General features: G+C 36.3%; 1 protein-coding gene across 10 annotated transcripts in view; it reads right to left on the bottom strand.

Annotated features, from left to right (window-relative positions):
* The window catches only part of ZNF236 (zinc finger protein 236), an 88,900-nt gene that overhangs the window by 53,713 nt on the left and 12,642 nt on the right, over window positions 1–22,545 (bottom strand). For all 10 annotated transcript variants that reach the window (XM_075416593.1, XM_075416583.1, XM_075416587.1 and 7 more), the window contains exons 3-8: window positions 21,376–21,540; window positions 16,792–16,970; window positions 13,557–13,681; window positions 8,979–9,151; window positions 6,670–6,816; window positions 4,885–4,956 (exon numbers count right to left, since the gene is read on the bottom strand). In XM_075416593.1, coding sequence (XP_075272708.1) covers window positions 4,885–4,956; window positions 6,670–6,816; window positions 8,979–9,151; window positions 13,557–13,681; window positions 16,792–16,970; window positions 21,376–21,540 — 861 coding nt within the window. The remainder of the gene's footprint in view (window positions 1–4,884; window positions 4,957–6,669; window positions 6,817–8,978; window positions 9,152–13,556; window positions 13,682–16,791; window positions 16,971–21,375; window positions 21,541–22,545) is intronic.

Here is a 22,545-nt window from a genome sequence, read left to right as displayed (position 1 = left end):
TTCTATAAGTTGACATTTATCTGTGTTGTTACATCAAAACCTTCAGAAAAATCGAACTATCAACTTCTTTCCCTTCAATTTTCCATCTTCCAAATCTTTTAGCTTTGGAAGAATCCCTTTATATTCTAAAAATTTAAATACGCATGGAGCTGTCTCAAATTACTAAAAAAAACTTTAATTCTGAAAATCAAGTTTCTTATCTTTAATTTGATAGTTGTATCTTAGGACCTCAGTAACAAATATAAAGAAAAAAGTGATAAACTGTTGGTATTCCTTTTTAAAATCAGAAATAAAGGCTCCTTCTGTTCTCCTTCATTTACAAACTTCTCTTCCATACAACAAATAGACTGCGTAAGTATACCATTACTGAGACAACTGCTTTCAATCATTTATTTTACTGCAGAAAAGAGAAATATATATTTATATAATGGCTAGCCCCATAATCCTGTTTCTTAAAACACATCGGATATTTGCTTCTAATATTCACTTCTGGTCTCTAAAAACAATCACTTCCAGACATGGATGCATGCTCAAATACATACATACATATATATTTATTTAGTGCTACCTTCTTTCAGATCTTTTTGAACAAATAACAACTTCTGGCTTCATGTGTGTAATATTTCTTCCAATGTGAAAACCCCTGAGATTTTCTTTATACTGACACATTACACTGAACAGTTAAAATGACACTGTCACCGTATTTAAGGATGGTTACAAAGAAATATATTAAGAAAAATTAGCTTCACTGGAGTTACGTCCTGTGAATTTGATGAAGTACTCTTAATGCCTTCTCATAAAATGATACAAAACAAGCCCTTATCACATTTCTCTTGCATGCATGCAAGAACAGCACTCGATGTTTGGCTGACTTACCCATTAGTTCATCTTTTTTCACCTCACCAGTGGGACAGATGGAAAGACTCCATCCCATCAGATTCCAGTTTAGCAAAAGTGCTATAAACATTTCAACATGTATTTTACAAAATAAAACGCACTATATGCCATTTTCATTGCAATGAAGAGGAACTGAAGCAAAGCGTCTTGCTAAAGTATGCAACAACTCTTTACAGAGATCTTTCGTTTTCTTGAAGCAGAATGCAGGGACGCTCTTTAGTAGAGCAGGAGGCCTACACTAAAGTACATTCTCCCAGGCTTCAGCAAGAGAAAAAAAAAAAAGCAAATAAAGGAACAGCTCAATATCATCTTTCACATGAAAATTACAGTACTATTATGTATTTAGCCAGCATGTTCGCGTATTATACAGCAGCTTATATACAGTCTTATGGAGATAAACTATTTTGAAAAATTATATACACTTCTGCACACGTATAAAGTTTGTTACCATTACTATTAAGATCTCCTGTTCATTACAAAAAGCTTCAGAGATCTCTTTGTAGGTCTCACTTCAACAACCAATTTTAAAAATAGCACAGAGAATGAAGTGTTTTATTACAACTTCACAATTCCACATTTGTTCAGTTAGAATAGCGGACCTTGTGATCACCCTTAGTCTGTCTGATCTACTGTGTAACACAGACCACGTGACTGCTCTGAATGAATTGCTCCTTCAAGTAAAGTAATTGTACTGAAATTATAGCGGTTTTTTAAATCAAGTAATTTTTTGTGGTAACTTTTTCTCTTGCTATCCAAGTTCAACAAGTGGCTCCAACAGTAAATTATTCACACTAAAATTCCATACTTTATTTCAAAATTTGTCTAGCTTCAACCCTCAAAACCAGTTTTTCCTCTTCTCTGTTGAAGAGATTACCATTTTTTCCCTTTTCTTAAAGATCAAGTCATGCTTAAATATTTTATCTGGTGGGCAAAATAGAAACTGCAGCTTCAATCTCTTCAATAATAAAACATGTCACATCATACTTTAAGAATTCTGATGGTTCTGCTTCCTCCCGTGTCCTTGAATACAGTTCATAAATAGAGAACAGTACAAACAGACAACCAACAAAAGCAAAAATTCACAGGATTAAATACAGAGTACACACAAGCTTTGCATTTCTATGCAAAGTTTCTTCTCTAAATAAAAAGACCCAAATTAATCTTTCCCGGCAAGGAAAAAGTAACTTTTAGTTGATATATCAAGTATTACCTCTTCCACCCCTATTTGTACGGGGAATTATAACTCCTTCAAAATTCCCATCCTGTGACTATGGCCTATTTTTCCCATTCTTCTAGATGTGATTTTATTCTTGGCCACATTAGAATATATACTGCTTGGTACATCCAGCTCAACAAGAAATGCAGAACACACTGTATCAGTGATTTATCCTCTTCATAAATTACCTCAACCTTTGTATCATCCTGATCCATGATGCTTTTATATTTTTTTCCAGGTCATTGATAAAATATTAAGCTATGTAGAGTCAAGAATTAACTTCCAGGGGACTCCATTAGAAACACAGTAACAGCAGTGATTCCCTGCGCGCCTCTTTCACAAACTTCTCAGAGTTTTAAAAAAATCACTCATGGTGCCTCACCATTAATTTTAGTACGTGATTCTATTTGAAAACACAGAACATATCCTTGCTTTTTATCACCTCCGTTACAAGAAAAAACCAGAAGAATCATTAAGGATGTAACTAGCAATACTTACCAGAAAGCTAACATTAAACAAAATAAAAGCACCTACACATTTTCTTAAAACCACGTGTGACACATGGTAGAGTCTCATGGAGGAATCTGAGCATATATCCCAGTTCAACAAATGAACAGCAACTGCACATAAACAAGCAGGCTGTGCATCTGAAGGCACAGAAACTAGAAGATAGTCCATCAAAGGAGGAACATCTGAAACATGTAAGAAAATTGCTGCTGATTCAGCTTAGCACTGAGGTCTGTCTGCATTAGTTTTGAGGTGATGCCATGTGTTCCTTTTCCACAAGATTCCCAAACATGGTACAGTATATACTCTTTACTGTAAAAATACAAGGTACCCTAGCAAGGGGAAGAAGAATTCAGGCTTCTGCTCTAAATGCTAGACTAGAAAGTCAGGCTCCTCCTTGCTTGGTTTCCCAAATCCACTACATGTAAACCAAAGCTGAGTTTGTGAATGTTCACACTTAAACTGCTTAGCGGCTCAGCAGTTAGCAAGTCATTCTCTGGAGAAGCAGCAGGTTTGAAGACACTAAGAATGGAACCGGACCAGTCCTCCCACCTCGTAGCCAAGAGCACCAGGCAGCTCTGGGAGGGGGCAACGGGATCCACTGCTCCCAACTGGCACCTCTCACTGGGGAAAAACCTGGCACTCTGCATCAAGTACAGGCAACTGCACAATGTGGCACAACTGACAATTATCTTCTTTTCAGACCTGTGCTTTCACACACTTACTTAAAATAAACCGTCTCGAAGAACAGCCGTTTTTAGTACTTCTTAAAGTCTTCTATGAAATATAACTATTTAATACAGTAAATATTAGTAATTAGTTCACATCATTTCTGTTCAGCTGTAAATCACTTGGTCCTGAACACTGAATTCACAGTACAAGATAAAAAGAAAGTGGATAGACTGGTTACGGTGACTTTAAAACAATACTGTCCCACTTCTTTGTGCTTGGTTTTGTGGATTCAAGTTCAGGAGAAGATACTCAGTGGCTGAACTTGAGACAGGGGGAATGCAAGTCAAATTAGTCTGTCACTAAGATACCATGCTGCAACCTATACCTGACAAACAACATGCTACATAGTGTCATAGTTTAACTGGGTAGCCAGCAACTCCGGCGGGGACAGCCACTTGGTCACCCCTTCCCTTGTTCCCCAGCAGGACGGGGCGGAGAAATGGACAAAAGAGGAAACTCAAGCATTGAGATAAAGACAGTTTAATAAGGTAACAAAGAAATTACTAATAATACTAATAATAGTAATGATCATAACAATGATAAAGAATACGCAAAATAAGCTATATACAATACAATTTTTCTCACTACCTGATGACTCATTCACAGCCCAAAAAAAGTTCGAACTCCCGGCTAAGAGAGGATTCCAGCTCCCAGGAACTGAAAAGCTAATAGCCTCCTGCACCCCTGCCAACCCCATCTATAAACAGAGCATGACATCTGTGGTATGGAATATTTCCACTGGCCAGCTTGGCTATCTGTCTGGCCATGCTCCCTCCCAGCTCCTGCACAGCTGCTCATTAGCTGAATAAGAGAAACTGGAAAAAGTCCTTGATTTACAGCAACGACTAGAAACATCAGTGTTATCAGCATTCTTCTTGTACAAAATCCAAAACACAGCAGCTACTGAGAAGAAAATTAACTCTATCCCAGCTGAAACCAGGACACTTAGCTGCAACAAAACACCCTAATGCTCTCACTGTGACTGGCACATCAAGACCTGCCCGCCTGTACATCAAGACTGCTTGTTATGGGGTTCCAGAAAGCCAGCCCTGTACCCTCCTTCCTTGGCTCCATGGGCTCCTCCTGAGCCCCACGGATCCCCTGCTGCCTCAATTCCAACCAATTCGGCCAGCAGCAACACAGCTCCTTCCCTCTCCACCCAAACCATGGCACCCCTGTGAAGCAAAGTCAGAGGGGCAGGATAACCTGGTATTCATGAGAGTCCTTACTCTTCGCTTGTCTTTTTATACAGAATGTTTGCCTCCATTTTGAAGACCTAATGAACAGAACTATGTGCAAAATCATGACTGTTATCATGAATGAGGGAATATAATCCATTGAAGACCTGTTCCATTCCTAAATAACCAGCCGCGTTCACCAAGAATTTTGCCTTTACATATTAGTTGATCAACTTATCACAGAGGACCACTGCATATCCTTTTCCACCAGTCAAATGAAAGTCAACAAGACTCTGCAAAGTTTCTCGCACTTTTAGTCTTGACACAAAAATATGACAAAAACTGTACACTTACATTCTTCCATTTGTTATCAACAGGTTGTAAAAGATTTGCAGGCGATGTTGTTAAGGGCTGGGTGACAGAGTCCTACAAAGAAATGAAAACTAAGTATTTTAAATCTTTGTACAAAAAGAAGAAAAATACGGCTATTAATATGCATAAAAGTAGTGCAGTTCATTTTCCTATAGTACGGAGAGTAGGGACAGAAAAAATGAGACTATGGGAGAGTACTTAGTACCACTAATGTTGCTTCATAGTTTACATACATTAAATAAACACAAGTTAGAGAAACCAATACCTTAGTTATAAGCAATGACACAGCAAAAGACAAATAACAACCTTACAGCAAGCATATTTTGCAAGATGTACTCATGTATCAACAAAAAAATGCATTCTCCAGTAGCACAGTACTTCAGGAGACTTCAACTTTTGGAATCTGCTGCATTTAAGGACATAATCATTGTTCACCCCCAGGTGTACAGCAAGGGACAACAGAGACTGATCACAAACTTCGGGACAGAATTATTAGACTGGAGATGTGTTGCTAAAGAAGCTCTGCAAGTTTTAAGCAGAATGAAGAAATTAGTTTTCATATAACAATGCTAGTGCTAATCTAAGAATGTACCATTTTTTCACAGCAATAAAAAAATCAATCATTAAATCTCTGCATTTTCAGATACAAAATTAAAGAGTGCAGTACTCTTAATATGCAATTGACATGTCAGTTATTCTCTTTGTTCTTCCTTGTTAAACTTCTGGGCAGCTGTTTTTAGAAAAAAATTTTTTTCTCCCATTTTGCTTATGCTATTGTATGGAGGTATTCTTTATTTTTCCCCTCCTTCATGCAAGCAGAGAAGTATGTATGCAGCGAAGATAATAACAACACACTTCTGTAATATCAACACACAATGTAAATGCAAAATACTCAGGCAAACTAAAACAAGAAAAAAAACAGTTGGACAGGGAAAGCAAACATGAGGGCACCTGAAAAAGAAAAGTGGTTCTCTAAACAACGTTACTAGACACTTGTTTTCAACAAGATACAGTTGCAAAATGAAATTGAGATTTCACATTTTAACCCTCCTCCTCAAAGTCTGATATTACTTGTCATCCATCGACCTTTAAAGCACAGAAGCTGGAAATTATGCAAAACAGGGTGGAATAAAGGTAGAAAAGGTAGTTCTATTCAATGAAAAAAGAATGTAGTACAACACATTAAATATGCACTGGCTCAAAAAAATAAAATAGTAATTTAGCTTCTTGTATCTTGGTAAAGAAAAAAGCCTGCAACATTCAGAGCTTCCAATAAAGCTAAGATTTTTCCTTTCTGATCTGTCAAGTAAGAAGCTAACTCAGAAGAAGAATCCACCATGTCTTTACATGGACTAGAATTATATAAACAATTTCTGAAAATTAGTTAAAATTAATATATAATTTGAACAGTTCCAGATTTCATTGTCCCAGCAAAGATTCACAATTATTTTTATCTTATCTGGGGAGGAAACCTTTCCTCCATACACAATACATAAGCACCAGAACTATATTTTACTTAGTTATAAAATAAAATGTTGTGTTTTCACCTAAACCCTCAAATTGCAAATCCTTTTCTGCATATACTTGGCCGATGTGTATTTAGCCAATATTTAATAATCCAAATCAATTCAAAAAATGATACGACTTAAAAAAAAGCAACAGCTACGGGTCTTTTAGTTCTAACCTATCTGAAGAATCACTGGAATTAAGATATAGAACTTCTTAAACTTTTAAAGACATTTTCACAACATAGCAAGCAAAGCTTACCGCTGTAACATGAGATACATCTGCTGAAGAGCTTGCAGAATTCTGTGGACCACCCATGTGCATCTTGCTGATATGTGTATTTAAACTACCCAAGCTTTTGAAGACACAGCTACATTCCGTACAGTTGTATGTAGGGCCATTCTTCACCTTCAATAAGACAAAAAAAAGCAAGTTATCCATAAATCTACCAAATTTTATATTTTTCATTATTTATCCACATAGCAAATACATTATGTGGTTATGAGAGCTAAAATGGTTTATTTTTCCAAGTTATTGATATGTAGTTATGGAATCAATCTGGTATCTCTTGGGTATCAAGCCGACTGTAATATATGTGCATGACTGTCATCTCCTATTACTACTTCTCAACGTTAGGAAGCACCAGAGAGCAAAACAAATGTCATCCGTCAAATGAGGCCTCAGACTTTTCCCTCCTTACAATTTCCTACAACTACACACTTAGAAACAAAACCAAAATGCAACTTTATCAAATTACAGTGTGTCCGAAGATGTAACATAAAACAAATGGAAGTTTCGAAAGGTGAAGAGAAAGAACGCAGATAATTCATCTTCAAATTTTGGCTCTCTTCTGTTTACTTTTGCAAACATATCTGTTATAAATTTCCAAGAAAAAATAAAATCCATTTTTCAGGTCAAAGAAGACTGAAAGTGAGACAGATTGGGCCAAAGGCCATAGAGACTGTATGAAAAAAAAAAAACCACCACCAAAAAAACCCAACACAGTGAAGGGCAGGGAAGTTTAATATATAGTCTGAACTCAATTTGAACACATAGGATGAGAAAGCGATCAGCAGCAACTTGTTTGGGACTTCCATGCCAAGGGGCTGAGGCAGCTAAAGCAGCTAAATTTGCAGATTTCGGCCATCTTCACTTCCCCCTTCTCCTCCGCCAACCACAAAGCAGTAAGAACCAGCGCAGTACTTCGAATATGTAAGGAACAACAAAGTCTTCAGAAGAAAACATGCTGCTTTCAATATAGTATGGAATTTTGTATTTTCTGACATTAGCTTGTAGTGGTAACAAGATTTTCAGAAAGAAGTACCATCTAATAAAATACAGGTACGACTAAATAGCGATATACAAAGTATAAATCAACTTGTTTGATTATGACCTGTAACAGCAATAACTAAAATGTAGACTCAGGATCACAAAACACAGCATAAGACATGATCAAGAGACAGCAGTTACTTGAAGTCCCTTATCCCACAACTTTTTTGGCTTTTTGTTTTTCTCACAGAAAAACAGAGTAACAGAAAAAAGTCAAAAATCAGCGAGGAAGACTAGTCACATGAAGTCATGTGAAATGTAAAAATATGATTTAATAAAATTAAGCGTAATACAAAACAAGAAGACATCGTCAATGAAGGATCATATCCTAAGAAACTAACATACTAAAAAGACTCTTAGCAAAAAAATACAAAGAATAAAATTACAATGAATAAAATCTATCGTAACACAAAAATGGAAAAGAAAGCGCATCTGAGAGTCAGGGGAAAGAGTGAGAGCAGAAATAATATTCTCCATGTGGGAAAAAAAAAAACAAAACCAAACAGGAAATAAAGCTGCCTCTGTCAGTTTATACCTTCCAAACCAAAACTAGCTCTTTTTCTACAGGTATTTCCAATCACAAATCACTAAAGTCAGTATGGGAATTAATAAACAAAGTCGCATAATCGATGTTGCTCAGAAGATTATATGACATTATCATAGCAGTACCTTTTCAGTCTTAAAAAGTCCGTCACAAAGAAAAACAAAAAATCAGCATAAAGAGGTCTGAGGCAACATTTCTTATTTTGCAATTTTCTTCTACCCATAACTTTAAAACTTCTGAAAAAGGCCGAGATATATACTTCAAAGACAAATTGCAAGTATGCTCTATAATGGAGTTAGTGAGCTGCTGTTTGGCCTTGAAATTTGTCACCATTTTCTGCTTTGCTGCTTTTGGCTTACTATCATCTGATTCTAGCCCTCGTTCTCACAAGACTGACACAGGTACATTTTTATACACCTAAACCCACTAACAATTTACTAATTTATCAATGCACTGAAAAGACAATGGTAAATGAAGCTTTTGACACTTACCCTAAGTATACATTTACTCAGATTAAGCTATATTGGGAAAGCTCGCAGGTAAAAACAACAAACTAGAATCTATACTACAGCAGTAAATCTATATTGACTGCAGAAAGCACCAGAGAGCACAGGAATAGCAAACAGGATAATTTAAATACTGAAAATTAAATAAGCAGTATATTAGCACCAACTACTTTATTAATAATTGTATTTACCTCTGAATGAACTCTCTGTATGTGTGACTGAAGATTGCCTTTCTGAGAAAAGGCTGCAGGACAAAAGGCACAAGCGTGGGGTTTTTCACCAGTGTGCTTGATCATATGGGTCTGCAATGCCCCCTTCTGGTTAAAGGCTTTTCCACATTCACTGCATTTGAAAGGTCTTTCACCTGAAAGGGAAAAAAAGAAAGATGTGGGATAAGGGCCTTTAAATAAACGTTAGTAGTTTCCTGTATCTAAATGAAAGATTGTATCAGTTAAAATAAAATACTGCATATAGATATCTGTACACCCCCCCCCCTAAACACAGAAAAGTACATGGTTAGGTATCTTCACAACGAAATTGTTTACATCGATGACCAATCCCAGCATCTACTCTTTATCAGATGGAGCTTTGTGAGAAAGTTTTATGACCTAGCTGACGATGATTAGTTAAAACGCATAAAATAAACAAAACTTGTATGAAAATTCTTTAGAACAGCTTCCCTCAGCGTGTGGTTTGGAACATTCAAAAGTTGCTATGCAAAACCACTGGAGGAAAAGAAAAGGGGAAAAGAAAAAAAATGAGCACACACCCCCCCGTTCTTTTACACCAAATCCTATAAAATGCATATACCTGCACGGAAACAAACAGGGGAGCAGAGGGTGGAATGTACAGTAATAAATCACTAACAGTAAAAAATTTAACCTTTTATTTAGTCTAAAATCAAAAAGTCTTACAACAACACTGCAAAAGATGATCACAGAATCACAGAATAATAGGGGTTGGAAGGGACCTCTGTGGGTCATCTAGTCCAACCCTCCTGCCGAAGCAGGGTCACCTACAGCAAGCTGCACAGGACCTTGTCCAGGCGGGTCTTGAATATCTCCAGAGAAGGAGACTCCACAACCTCCCTGGGCAGCCTGTGCCAGGGCTCCGTCACCCTCAGAGGGAAGAAGTTCTTCCTCACGTTCACACGGAACTTCCTGTGCCTCAGTTTGTGCCCATTGCCCCTTGTCCTGTCACGGGGCACCACTGAAAAGAGCTTGGCCCCATCCTCCTGACACCCACCCTTCAGATATTTGTAAGCATTTATAAGGTCCCCTCACAGCCTTCTCTTCTTCAGGCTGAAGAAGCCCAGCTCCCTCAGCCTCTCCTCGTAGGGGAGATGTTCCAGTCCCCTCATCATCCTTGTAGCCCTCCGCTGGACTCTCTCCAGTAGCTCTTCATCTTTCTTGAACTGGGGAGCACAGAACTGGACACAGTACTCTAGATGAGGCCTCACTAGGGCAGTGTAGAGGGGAAGGAGAACCTCCCTCGTCCTGCTGGCCACACTCTTCTTGACGCACCCCAGGATCCCATTGGCTTTCTTGGCAGCCAGGGCACACTGCTGGCTCATGGTTAACCTGTCGTCCACCAGGATGCCCAGGTCCCTCTCAGCAGAGCTGCTCTCCAGCAGGTCCACCCCAAGCCTGTACTGGTGCATGAGGTTGTTCCTCCCCAGGTGCAGGACCCTGCATTTGCCTTTGTTGAACCTCATCAGGTTCCTCTCTGCCCAACTTTCCAGCCTGTCCAGGTCATGCTGAATGGCAGCACAGCCTTCTGGTGTGTCTACCACACCTCCCAGTTTGGTGTCATCAGCAAACTTGCTGAGGGTACATTCTAACTCTTCATCCAGGTTGTTGATGAAGAAGTTAAACAAGACTGGGCCCAGTACTGACCCCTGAGGGACACCACGAGTTACCAGCCTCCAACTAGACTCAGCGCCGCTGATGACAACCCTCTGAGTTCTGCCATTCAGCCAGTTCTCTATCCACTTCACCGACCATGATCTATGGTTGCCACTCCACAATAAATATTAATAGCCATCCATTCTTTACAACCACCTATTGAAAATATGCTATAAAATAATGTTTTTATTATATGATCTATTGTACAGCCCTGGTCAAAAAAATATTTAAAAACCTGGAATTTTCATATTACTATTGAACATTAAAGAAAATGTAGGCAATATTGTTAGAGGAATGCTCTGTTACCATTTCCTGATATTGGTGTTCTCAGTGCTGGGCATACTTACAGTTATTTGTACATGAACAGATTAACCATGAAAAATTTGCCAGAAATTGTACGTGACAAAACATAATAGAACTGCATTACCATATTACAAGGCTACATATTTTGAACACACAGATGCTAAGAACAAAGTTCAATTTCTTCCAACCATGTGTCTTAATTGACTATTGGAAATCTCCACTGTGGACTCAGTATTGCTCTTTTTTTTTCTTTTAGTGAAACAGTTTAGCTGTGGTAACTCCAGGACCTTGAGAACATTTATCCCTTTGCCTTTGCATCTTTCTATAACAAAAACACTATGAGCATGAAGCACATTATGTCTGCTACATCAGTAAGTACTAGCATGTGCTAAATATTATGCACACTAAAGCAGTTTTAATGAACATTTTTATATGACTTCTAATTATATAGCTGTAATTACATCTAGTTTAAAATTATTAATTCTTAACTAAATTCACACTGTTTGAAATAGAAGCAGTTATTTTCTGAAACAGATTACAAGCATATAACACAGTATCAACCCTGAAGGAACGGATGTTTTCTGTTCTCCTGCTTGTGGCTTTTAAGGTCTGTGGGTTTTAACTGTGTATTTTTTAATATAGATTAAAATGCAGTACACCAATTCAGGTCTTCTTGAAATACAGTGACAAAATCCATACTGGACTTTCACAGGTAAAAGGCTTAACTTCTACTACTAGCTGCTGCTGGTGGACACACAGAAGTATTGCTCCAGGTTAAGTTTGCCTATTGAAGTAAATTTCATTACAAAACCTAAATCTTAATTCTAGAGTGGAAATGCAGAATTTCTGTACTTATCAAGTACAACTTAACAAAACACAAATTTTGGAGGAGGAATGGGGTTTCATTACTTAGTTATTAATATGGAAATTGCAGCCCCTGAGACTTAAATTTGTTTTTTCTTCCTCAAAAGGGTCTAAGTGCTTGAAATAATAGTTATGAACACAAAGTGTTGCAATTAAAACACTAAGGTAACGCTGTACATGTAGAATAGACATGCTCTTTTAACAATTAAAGACTTAAGTATGCTAAACTCTTTAAAGCAGAGTTCCTCTTTCCTATGTATTTTATAGTACCTCAAGAAATTGGATGCCAGACAGACTGTCTGCAGATTTAAAGTAATAACATACTTCACAAATTGAGTAAGTATTCACTAGCTACTTTGACCTTAAAACAACCTACCGTCAGGTGCAGATTGGGGCTACACTTTCTGTCTCTGGTTTCCCAACAGAAAAACATCTCTTTAGTCTTCAAACGAATTATAAATGCTCTTGAACTTTTTGAAGCTTTAGAAAATTTAATTATGACTAGAATAAGCTAAAATAATGTACCAAACAGATACAAAACTAAAATAGGAAAGTTAATTTTCAATTACTTTTTTTGGATACTACTTTGCGGAAACTTTTCAAGCAGGTACAAGGGTGACCTCTTGTGTTAGTGTTTTACAATTAGATAGCTTAAAAAGATTCCTAGGAAAGAGTCAAGCGACAGCATTTTCATTTTTCCCTTGGCAAAGTCATTCTTGTACACAGCACTCGTCATATCACTGTCTGAACAGACTGCTAATACAAACAACATGGCACACTTACATAATTTACTGCTTTAATTAGCTAAAAGCTAGATAACCAACAATTTATTCACAAGATGGAAAATACGTATACATTGCACATCACCGGAGCGCTTTCAAAATGAAGGCTTCTTTAAAGCCAAAGAAGCTATATCATATACGTCTGGTTAAAATTGAAGAACTATTTGTATAGTCCTCTGTATACTTATTGTTTTAGACTTAACTATGTTCAATTATTTCAATTGCTTAAGGGTTAAACAAATGCACATATTTATCACAGTAATTCTGCAAAAATGATCTGCTATTCATTCTGCAATACTGAACAGTCACCTGCTCTTCTTCAATTGTCAAAATTACTATCTAGGCTTATCACCTCGCAAGTTCACTGTGGACATCCTGAAAATGGCAGTTACAGTAAGTACAGCAAGTATATGGCAGTAACTTTAAATAAATCAATTTAAAAGCAAAAGCAAGGCCATTATGTTAGTAGTATTATTCGTTCTCATGTATTTCTACTCTATTTGTGATCGTAAATTTTAGAACCTGTTCTCTAGAGTATGTAAGATCTTATTTAAGAGTACCCGACTGGCCCTTACCTAGGTATTCCAATTGTAGGGCCCACTGAAACTTTTATTAATAAACTTGTATTCTGTAACAAATGAAACCTGTAAAGTACTTAAAATTCCCAGACGTCTATCATTAGAAACAGTTAAAAAGTTTTTTAAAAATCTATAAATTTTCCAAGCAAAAGAATTACATAAAGTGTGTTTTAAACGAACAGGAAACAGCATCTAATGAGCCAGATTCGTAGTGTATCAACACTATAGTATTAGTACTATTTCAAGCCCCAATGGGGAGAAAAATATTTAGCACTTCACAAATTAATTGAATTTTGTAAAACAAATGCGAACTAAAATAATTACTTCCACAGTCTTACCTGTGTGTATCCTAACATGTCGTGTTAGCTGACTCGGCTTCTGGAACGTCTTTCCACAGTGAGGACAGGAATAGGTAAAACCACTTCTGTCAATATTTCTGTTATAAGATCTGGTATTTGATACTCTGCCATTTAAAAATAAATAAATAAATAAACAAAAACCTCTTAATCCTAATATTAAGCATTATTTTGAAGAAGCTGACTCTACCCATTATTTTTTAACATACAGTGTAAATTTGATGACAATGTACAGTATCAGCCACAACTGTTAAAAAACAAACTCTTTAATTAAAGATACCAAAAGAACAATGAAAACAGAGCACTTCAAAAAGTGCCTACAAACACCAAGAATTTCTTACAATTATTTCTGTAATAAATTGGTACTTCTCAGAGGTTGTCTAGTAATGTTTTCACTGTAAGTTCTGCTAAAAGTATACGGTGACATCAAACTACTATTTTGGTGGAAACTTCCAACTCTGTGCAACTTTATTCCTTTTACCTGAACATAGCAAGATTTCTGTTCTTAACTAGAATAGGCAGATTGTATGAACCAGACCACAAATGCAGTTGCTGAGGTCTAACAAAAACAGGTGAAGAATTCAGCAACCCATATATTCACCACTGCTCCTCAAATACAAATCATAGTCTCCAAAGACACGGTAACAGATGACAAACTCCCATAATTCATCTATCTACAAATGAAACTAATTAGTTTAAATGACTGCTGAAAAACAGCGACGTGGAAAAAACAACAAGGGATTTTATGCTGGAAAAGAACAAATGAAAACCTAGGGGACATTAAAAGATCATTACAACAACTCAGCTAAAGAACGTGAAACCAGAGTGCAGTGTGGTATCTAGAGCACTCCACATCTTCTGTAGTGCCTGAGTACTTACACCTATACAGTAATCCAGCCTGTCAGTACTGCTTACAGCTACTGAAATTACATGAATTTAAATACCTGGTGTTTTTCTGAACAACTGAGAAATAAGAATTCACTACTGTGGAGCAGATGTACAAAATATACCACCACCTTGAAACTCAGGCTGGTATAACAATATAAAGAATAGCAGAGGAATAACAGTCTGTGCGTAACACAGGAGATCATTAAACTTCTGCTCAGGTAACACATCTTTCTACTCTAAGAGAACATAGATATTCAGTGTATATTTAAAGGAAGGCACATTTTCCCTTCCATTTACTTCAAACAAATATTACATGTATTTTTAAACTCTTTTTATACTCTTGAAGAGTGAGCATGGAGTTTGGGTAATATACTTTCACATATTAATTGTATCTATCAAAATTTACTGAAGTATGCAGAGTAAAATCAACTGAAGATTGAACAGTAGGAGAGAGAATAGCATAGATGTTAGAACCTCTTCTTTCCAGCTCAGGACAGATCTAGATCAGCCTGATTGTCAGAATACGCTCTCTGATGAGTAACAACCTCTGTTTCAAATACAGCTGTGGCATTCTAATTAAGGAAATAATATCAAATTTGGAGACAACCCTTCAAGATCAGGTCACCTTCTACAATGGTCCCTCATTTAGAGTTATAATGACCATTTCCTTTTTAGCAAAAGGTAGATACTGATTAAATTATGACTTCATAGCAGTTTTCCATTCAGATGTCTCAAACACAAAATAAACAACTTTTGGGGAAGGAAAACTGCAACCACTTTACAAAAAAAAAAATTAAGCGAACAGTGCTCTTCAAAATTTTAAATCCTAAAAAACTTCTGAAGCTTATTTCACCACGAAAAACAGGAATGAAATTGTAAGATTATTAACTGCTGATGTATGTCTTTGAACTTTATATACAGTTGAATAGGTTAGGTCAAATGTTAACTTTTCATAATTCATCTGATCAATATTAGAGGAATGCATCAAACAAATTAAAAAAAAAAATCAGAATGTCCACATTTCTCCTTTCAAAATCACTTCAACCGAAACACAGAAGGTGGAATGGGATCACTTATGCAATTCATTAACCTGGCTGACATACACAGGTTGTATTGGTGCTGCTGGTGAAAGAACAATAAAGCAGTGTTATGGACAGTAGCTCTTGAATACAAATGCAACACGCTTCTACATCTGAACTAATAAATAAGGTGAATCTCATACAAGGAAGCTCTGAATACAGAAAAATCTGTATTTATGAAAATAAACAAATTATCCTGGAGTGTTTATATCAGCATATAGCATGCATAATACTTTCTCAAAATCGCACCTGTCATATTAGATTCACTCATCTATTCTTTATTTATTCATCCTAACTTACACAAGAGACGTCCAAAACAAGAATGGTTTTTTGTGTGTAACATTGTATATATAACTCAATGCAAACTTAACAACTTCATCTCAATTTTCAGTTTGCAAATGGAAATCTAAAATACTTTCTTAAACCCTCTGGAACACAACTATTGAGATCTCACAATCTCCATAATCTGCTAATAAAAATAACTGGAATTACTCAGTATTTCTCAATTTTAAATATGTCTATTTTTTCCACCTATTCTTTATAGAAAGAGAGTAAAGATTAAGAGAGAGATCACCTGTCAAAAACCTTGGGCTTTCTTAATATATAAGCTAAATCAACAGAAGTTTTTCTAACTTAAAGTAATTTTCACCTTCCTAAAAGTGAAGTTAAACTAGAGAGCTGAAAGAAAGGACAGAACAAGTTTTCACTGAAACTAAGAACAGCATTTAATAGGGCTGTTTTTCCCCTCCATTTTGTGCTTCTTCAGATTTACAGGAACGTCACAGCAGATTGTGGTGAGGGCTACTTGCAAAAAACAATTAAACTGCAAAGAACAACTTCTTTCCTTGCAGAAAGTAACTATTAGGATTTTTGCAATTACAATCACCGCTACTTAAAATTAGTACTGCCATTAGCCTTTAAAATCACACATAAACACACTTCAAAGAGCACCCCATATCAGAAAAACTTTGCCTGTGTTTACAAATAGCTAGCAGATGGAACTATGCTTAGTATGGGTGCCTAAATATGAAAACAGAAAAAGAAAAAAAAAAGCCTCTAAAAATAACCACCTACTTCTACTTTAGCAAAGATTTAAAAAACAAATGCCATTTCATAACAGTGTATCAAAGAAAAGAAATTATCTGCATAGATCATGGTACTTTGCTGACTGGAAATGCTACTCTTGCTTCCCCCAGCTATCACCATAAAAGTAACATCTGCTCATTTTGTTACAATCCCATGATTGTCACCTTATTTTATAGTGAGTTTTCATATGTTCCTTTAGCTGTGAGGAAGTTTCAAATTCCTTTTTGCAAGACTTGCAGCTGTGGATTCTACTGCCTGCCAATTCTTGACGATGTTCTTCCATGTGTATGGACAGCTGACTCTGTAAAGTAAATTCATCTCCACACTCTGAACAGATAAGATTCTGAAAGAGATAATAGAGACTGATTTTTCAAAAGATTCCCAAACAGTAGCATACTTGCACAAGCTTTGCTGAAGTAGATGAATGCATCCTTCTATGGACATCAGCAGCTGGGGGCAAGCAGCAATAAAAGCATATAAATCATGAACAATAATCACTGCAAGCTTATGGTAATATTTATATTTTAAGAAACTCCACTGCAACTAAGTTCTGAAAAAGTTCATATGATAGCAGAAACGGGCAGTCCAGTACCATCCTCACGACCACTCCCTGTATTTCCTTGGTAGGCTAGTTGAAGGCACACACAGAAACTTACCTCGGTGCCTTTACGCTATGGTCTGCATAAACATTGTTAAAAAATACTACTTACTAACCAGAAACAACTTAATTGTAAATTCAAGGATTTTACACTTTTGCGGGTTAAAATGATACAGATTGTCATTTACTTTTTAACACTAATCCCACCACAGTTACTACTGACTTTTCTTAAGCTGTCTTCGCAGAAAAGACAACTGAAAAAAATGGGGACACACAATGGTTTTGACAGGTATCACTTCAATCCATTAATTTTACTGCAGTGTTAAACGTACCACTTTCCAGTGACATTAGTATTCCATGTCAATTACACTGGAAATCATACTTGTAATGTTTAATGCAAAAGCACTGCCATTTTTCTGAAATTCACAGGAAGAATCCAAGTCAAATATTCTTTCAATGAAAACTAAAAGCTCTGCATTTGTTTGACTCCCCTTTGCTGTTCAAAACCATTAATCTCATTTCTCAGTGTATCTTTATTTTACAAAATCTAAGCAGAGTGTTAGGATTAAATGTCTAAAAATATTCACCACCTTTTTGGCAATACATCTGTTACATGTTCCTTACTGGTGCGTGTAAGTAACCTCAGACAGTTTTCACCTTGGTTCATTTTTCAATAATTGTAATTATCACTGTAAATGGAAATGTTTTTATCCTCCCCTCTTTTTTTTCCTCCTTGAACAACCAACAGCGGGGGGGGGGGGGGGGGGGTGTGGGGGGTGTGTGGAAGGACAGCGCTCAATGAAATAAAGATACTGACAAGAATGTCTTCATCAAGAGGAACAAAGACAAAGATATGCAGTGCTATTTTTAAAATGCTTTGACAGTAAATTTGTTCCCCAAGTCTGAAAAAACTAAAAATCCTGCAACATTGCTAGACAATGTTTCCACACAAAAGCTTAAAAATCTGAAGTACTTCAATGAAATGAACTATTACCACAAAAACGACTTGTTTAATCTAACCTAGAGATCATTATTACCAGACTGAAGTTATAGAGTAGGACAACAAACAAATAAATATTACTTTCTTTTCCAGGATCTACATTCAAATCTGGAGAACACCACTTCTTATTGAAAAATATTGTCCTTGTACAACAAATTTGGTTTGTAATCCTTTTGTAGAAGTTGTGAAAAATTACCTGAAGACAAGCTTACAAAGCATACTATATCAAGCTCACGGTCCCCAAAACTGAGTTTGTCAATTGCTTCTCAGCATTCTTCAGACACACATTATCTATGACATTAAGTTGCTATTACACATACTCTATCAAGCAACTTCCATAAACAAAAGAACAGCCTAAGAAGAAGTATGTGAGACAACAAAAGTCTATGTATTTTTATTCATTACTGTAGACTTTGCTGTAGGAAAGCAAGGACATGGTAAAACAGAAAAGTTGTACAAAAAACCCAGCAACATATGAAACCAAATAGCCTCCTTCTGGAACAGGCAGTACCAGATTTGGGTTTTTTGTTCCATCAAGCAAACAAAAAATCCACCACCACACACAGAACAAGTACTTGCACACTGTTAATCTCACTATGGTTAAAACCACTTTCTAACATTAAGGAAAAGAGGCTGTTCGTACACTGGTAGATAATACTTCAAATTCCCAAACTCAGAAATAATCTTAGAAAGCTTTACTCATCTGCCTGTGCTAACTATCATTATCTTATTAGATGCAATATCTGAAGGAACACTTCGGAATTCACAATCTTCACCTGTTTAGTATCAATAACTCCTACCATCTGTAAAGATTTTAATCTGCACTTTTTCAAAGACCACTGCTCCTGAATTGTAAGACACAACAAATCAAATACAGTGAACATTCTTAGGAAAAAAAAGAAAACCCACAACCAAAAAACCCACACAGGATCTTTTAATAACAGAATTTTCACTCTATACCCACCAAGCATCAGTTTTAACTTTTTCAACGCATTGAGGTTTTCCTAAAGCCCAAGAAAACCCCATGCTCATGGAGAAACAAGACATATTAGCAGTATTAATGCTATAAATTAGAATTTTTCAGTTTGTATTTAGCATTCCTGTCTCACCACGTTAAAAAGTACCACTGTCTATTTCCACTTAGGAAACAAGACAAAACCAAGAATCCCCTATGAGGTTGGGCATATTCACACAAGGTATGTTCTTTATGTCTTCTTAAAAGAAAGCTACTCATAACCAAGGAACAACTTCAAACATGGGTTTTTTCCATTACACCAGTTTATCACACACAAATCACTAAAGAACACAAAGATAAAAGCTACTTTAATGCAAAATAGATTTAAATAGACCAGAAAATTCCTTCTGGAACCTCTCTCAGGAGCAACCAATCACAAAAACCTGCATTTCAAAACAGACAGACACGCTCTCCCAAACCTAACTGAAGAGTTCAAGAAGCTCATCACACCGCTTTCTTGCTACTGCCCTTCTGCACTCATCTTGCGATAAAGCAGGCTGATAAAGCACAGAGTGAGATTAAAGTTACCCAAATCTCACCTTTGTGCAGTAGTCACCTGCTACATATGAGTAAGTGAGTATGTATTTTTGCTCTGTTTTCAGATTTTCAGCTTTTCTAACAGCAAGAGTGGGAAAGTGATAGGAAACAGGAGAAAGAATGTACTCCACCAACGATTTAACGTCTTATCCTCAGTATTAAGAAAAACTCCTGCATGACAGTGCCATTGTCAAGACCCTCTGCTCCAAGTTCAAATTCCAGCTTTCCTACAGCCCCAGTATGTAACTATCAGGAAAGTCATTCTCGCAGTTCTCTGTGAATCTACTGTTACATTCATCTGTTTTATCACAGAATTATAGAGCATTATAAGAACATATTCATTATCAATTGAAAGGTGTCAATACAAATTTAATTTATAAGCTACCGATTGAATTTTAAATTGAAAGGCATCACAACCTATTCTTCTGCCATCTGCACCAAGCATCAAAATCAGAGCAGCTGAAGTGGATGAAAAAAATCACTTAGTGATAAGAATGAATAATAAAAATCACTCTTAGGCATCTTTCTTGATGCTCATTTTCCTTATTCTGACTTTTTTAGCAATCCATAAATCAAGTTTCCTCAATAAATATACATTAAACTATGTATCATTATAGATACATTACCATGCAACAAAAACATACTCAAGTCCTCTCATTTTAACTCAGTTGTGTACATGATCAAATGTGAACTAACAAGATTAAAGAAGGAACACATTCTCTACAGATGGCATTCCTTGCCTGGTTTAGAGAAAAATGCAAACAGGCCTATTATCCCAAACCTGCTGGTAAAAACCGCTCTGTAAACTGTCTGTAGTTGGTATGGAGAAACATACAATTGTTACGTTTATCATTAGAAGTCTGGGGATAAAACTGCATACTTGAGTCAGCTCCAGTTCTCCAACGCAAAGTGCCATTTTAAAAAAGCCTTCACAGGAGGAAGAGGTAATTGTAATTACATGATTGAAAACTTCGTATTCTGGGCAGTACAATCAACTCTGGCAACTGCAGTAATTACTATAAAGTGTGCAAAATACTAATATGCATTAACTGTTTGCTAAGAATTTAACCAATGCCTTACAAAAATGGAAAATGAAATTGTGAGAGGGGAAGGAACAAGAAGTCCTCTCAAGTGAAATAGCCACTCAGAAAAAAACAAGTGGGAGTTCTAGATAAGGGAACAGCTTCATGATGCAAGAAACAGATTCTGAGAGTGCCTCACCAAGACATCTGCCATCAAAAATGTTCACCCAGACTACCACATGTGGGCTTATCAATGTACATGAAATCACAGAAATTGCTTCAAAATAAATGTATTTGTAAGTAATAAATCAGTTAGTGTTCATACATGATATGGTATCTATCAAACACGCACAGCTTCCCTTTGTTAGTAAAGACAGGGTGGAAACAGTTGCTTATCTTATATTCAGTATATTAATTTCTGCTACTATTATTAAAACAGACTCCCCACTAAAAAGTGTTCTATCTCTTCTGAATGAGACAATTTATTCAATCCTCCGATCTAAAGAATATGGGTAAGGGATTAAGCACAACCATTATGACACGTCTTTTCAAAATCTATGAGGTTTAATGAATTACCTCTTCTTTCTCATGTAGCATTATATGAGCTTTCAGACTGGCTACTCTGGAGAATTTCTTGTTGCACACAGGACACGTAGGATCTTCACCATTATGGGTACATTTATGAAGTGTCAAGTTGAATTCAACATTAAATGACATCGGACACTGGTCACATCGGTGAGGCTGTTTGTTAAAACCACAAAAAACGAAGTCAAAATTCAGTATTCCCCTAAGTTACATATAGCCTATGTGACACATCTAACCATACAAATCAAAATGTTTAAAATAAAAAAAGAACAATTCAAGTACCCACATATGATAATGTTCCTTAACCAGTCAATTATTTTCTCTTCTTTGTATCTCACTACTGAAAACTTACATACAGCATTTCAAGAGCATATGGGTAAAGGTAGGGCAACTAAAGAAAGCAGAGACTCAAAATTGAGACTGTCAAAGGAGAGTGAAGTTAGCAGGAGACAACAATGAGCAAGAGACAGAAATAAATTTTCCTAGTTTAACCAAGATCATGAACTGTCCTTGAACAAAATTAATAATTGAAGCAGCAAAGCAAAAAGCCTAGTTTACGTTAGGATTGACTGTTCCTCAGTCTGTATCTGCACAATCAGTTTTCATTCTTTGAGAGCACCTTCACTTTTAGACAAATAGGCTCTATAAGTGTGCAACAGCAGGGTTTTAACAATGTCACTTCCGGTTTTTACATATCAACTTTACAGCACTGAAACTTGTGCAAGTAGTTCTTTGTATACACGAATTGTCATCTCAAAGTCCTACATTTTGTCAAAATTAATCTGTATCTACAGCTACCTCAAACTAATAATCCCATGTAAAGCAGTTTTAGCTTTGTGAAACATAAAGCAAGGAACAGAAACCTGTGACAACAGCTTAATTTAAAGTCACTCCAGTCTTAATCACACATTTGTATTTTTCTCATTCTTTCTCAAATTTGATTTGTAAGCAGCTAAAGTGATGACATTAATCTACTAACACATACATACTAGATTAGGTCGCTTGACGTTACTGAAAATAGCTATTAGAGACTAGTGGGGTCCAGTTTAGCAATAAAAAGAAAATAATGCTTAGATTGATTATGTGTAGAATCAATTTGCAAATTTGATTAAAAGAAACCCATACGTTTTCTCAACGACCTGAATATCTTATAAATCAAAG

Source organism: Opisthocomus hoazin, chromosome 3 (genome assembly GCF_030867145.1).
Source record: "Opisthocomus hoazin isolate bOpiHoa1 chromosome 3, bOpiHoa1.hap1, whole genome shotgun sequence".
Lineage (NCBI taxonomy): Eukaryota > Metazoa > Chordata > Aves > Opisthocomiformes > Opisthocomidae > Opisthocomus > Opisthocomus hoazin.
This window is presented reverse-complemented; position numbering and strand designations above follow the sequence as displayed.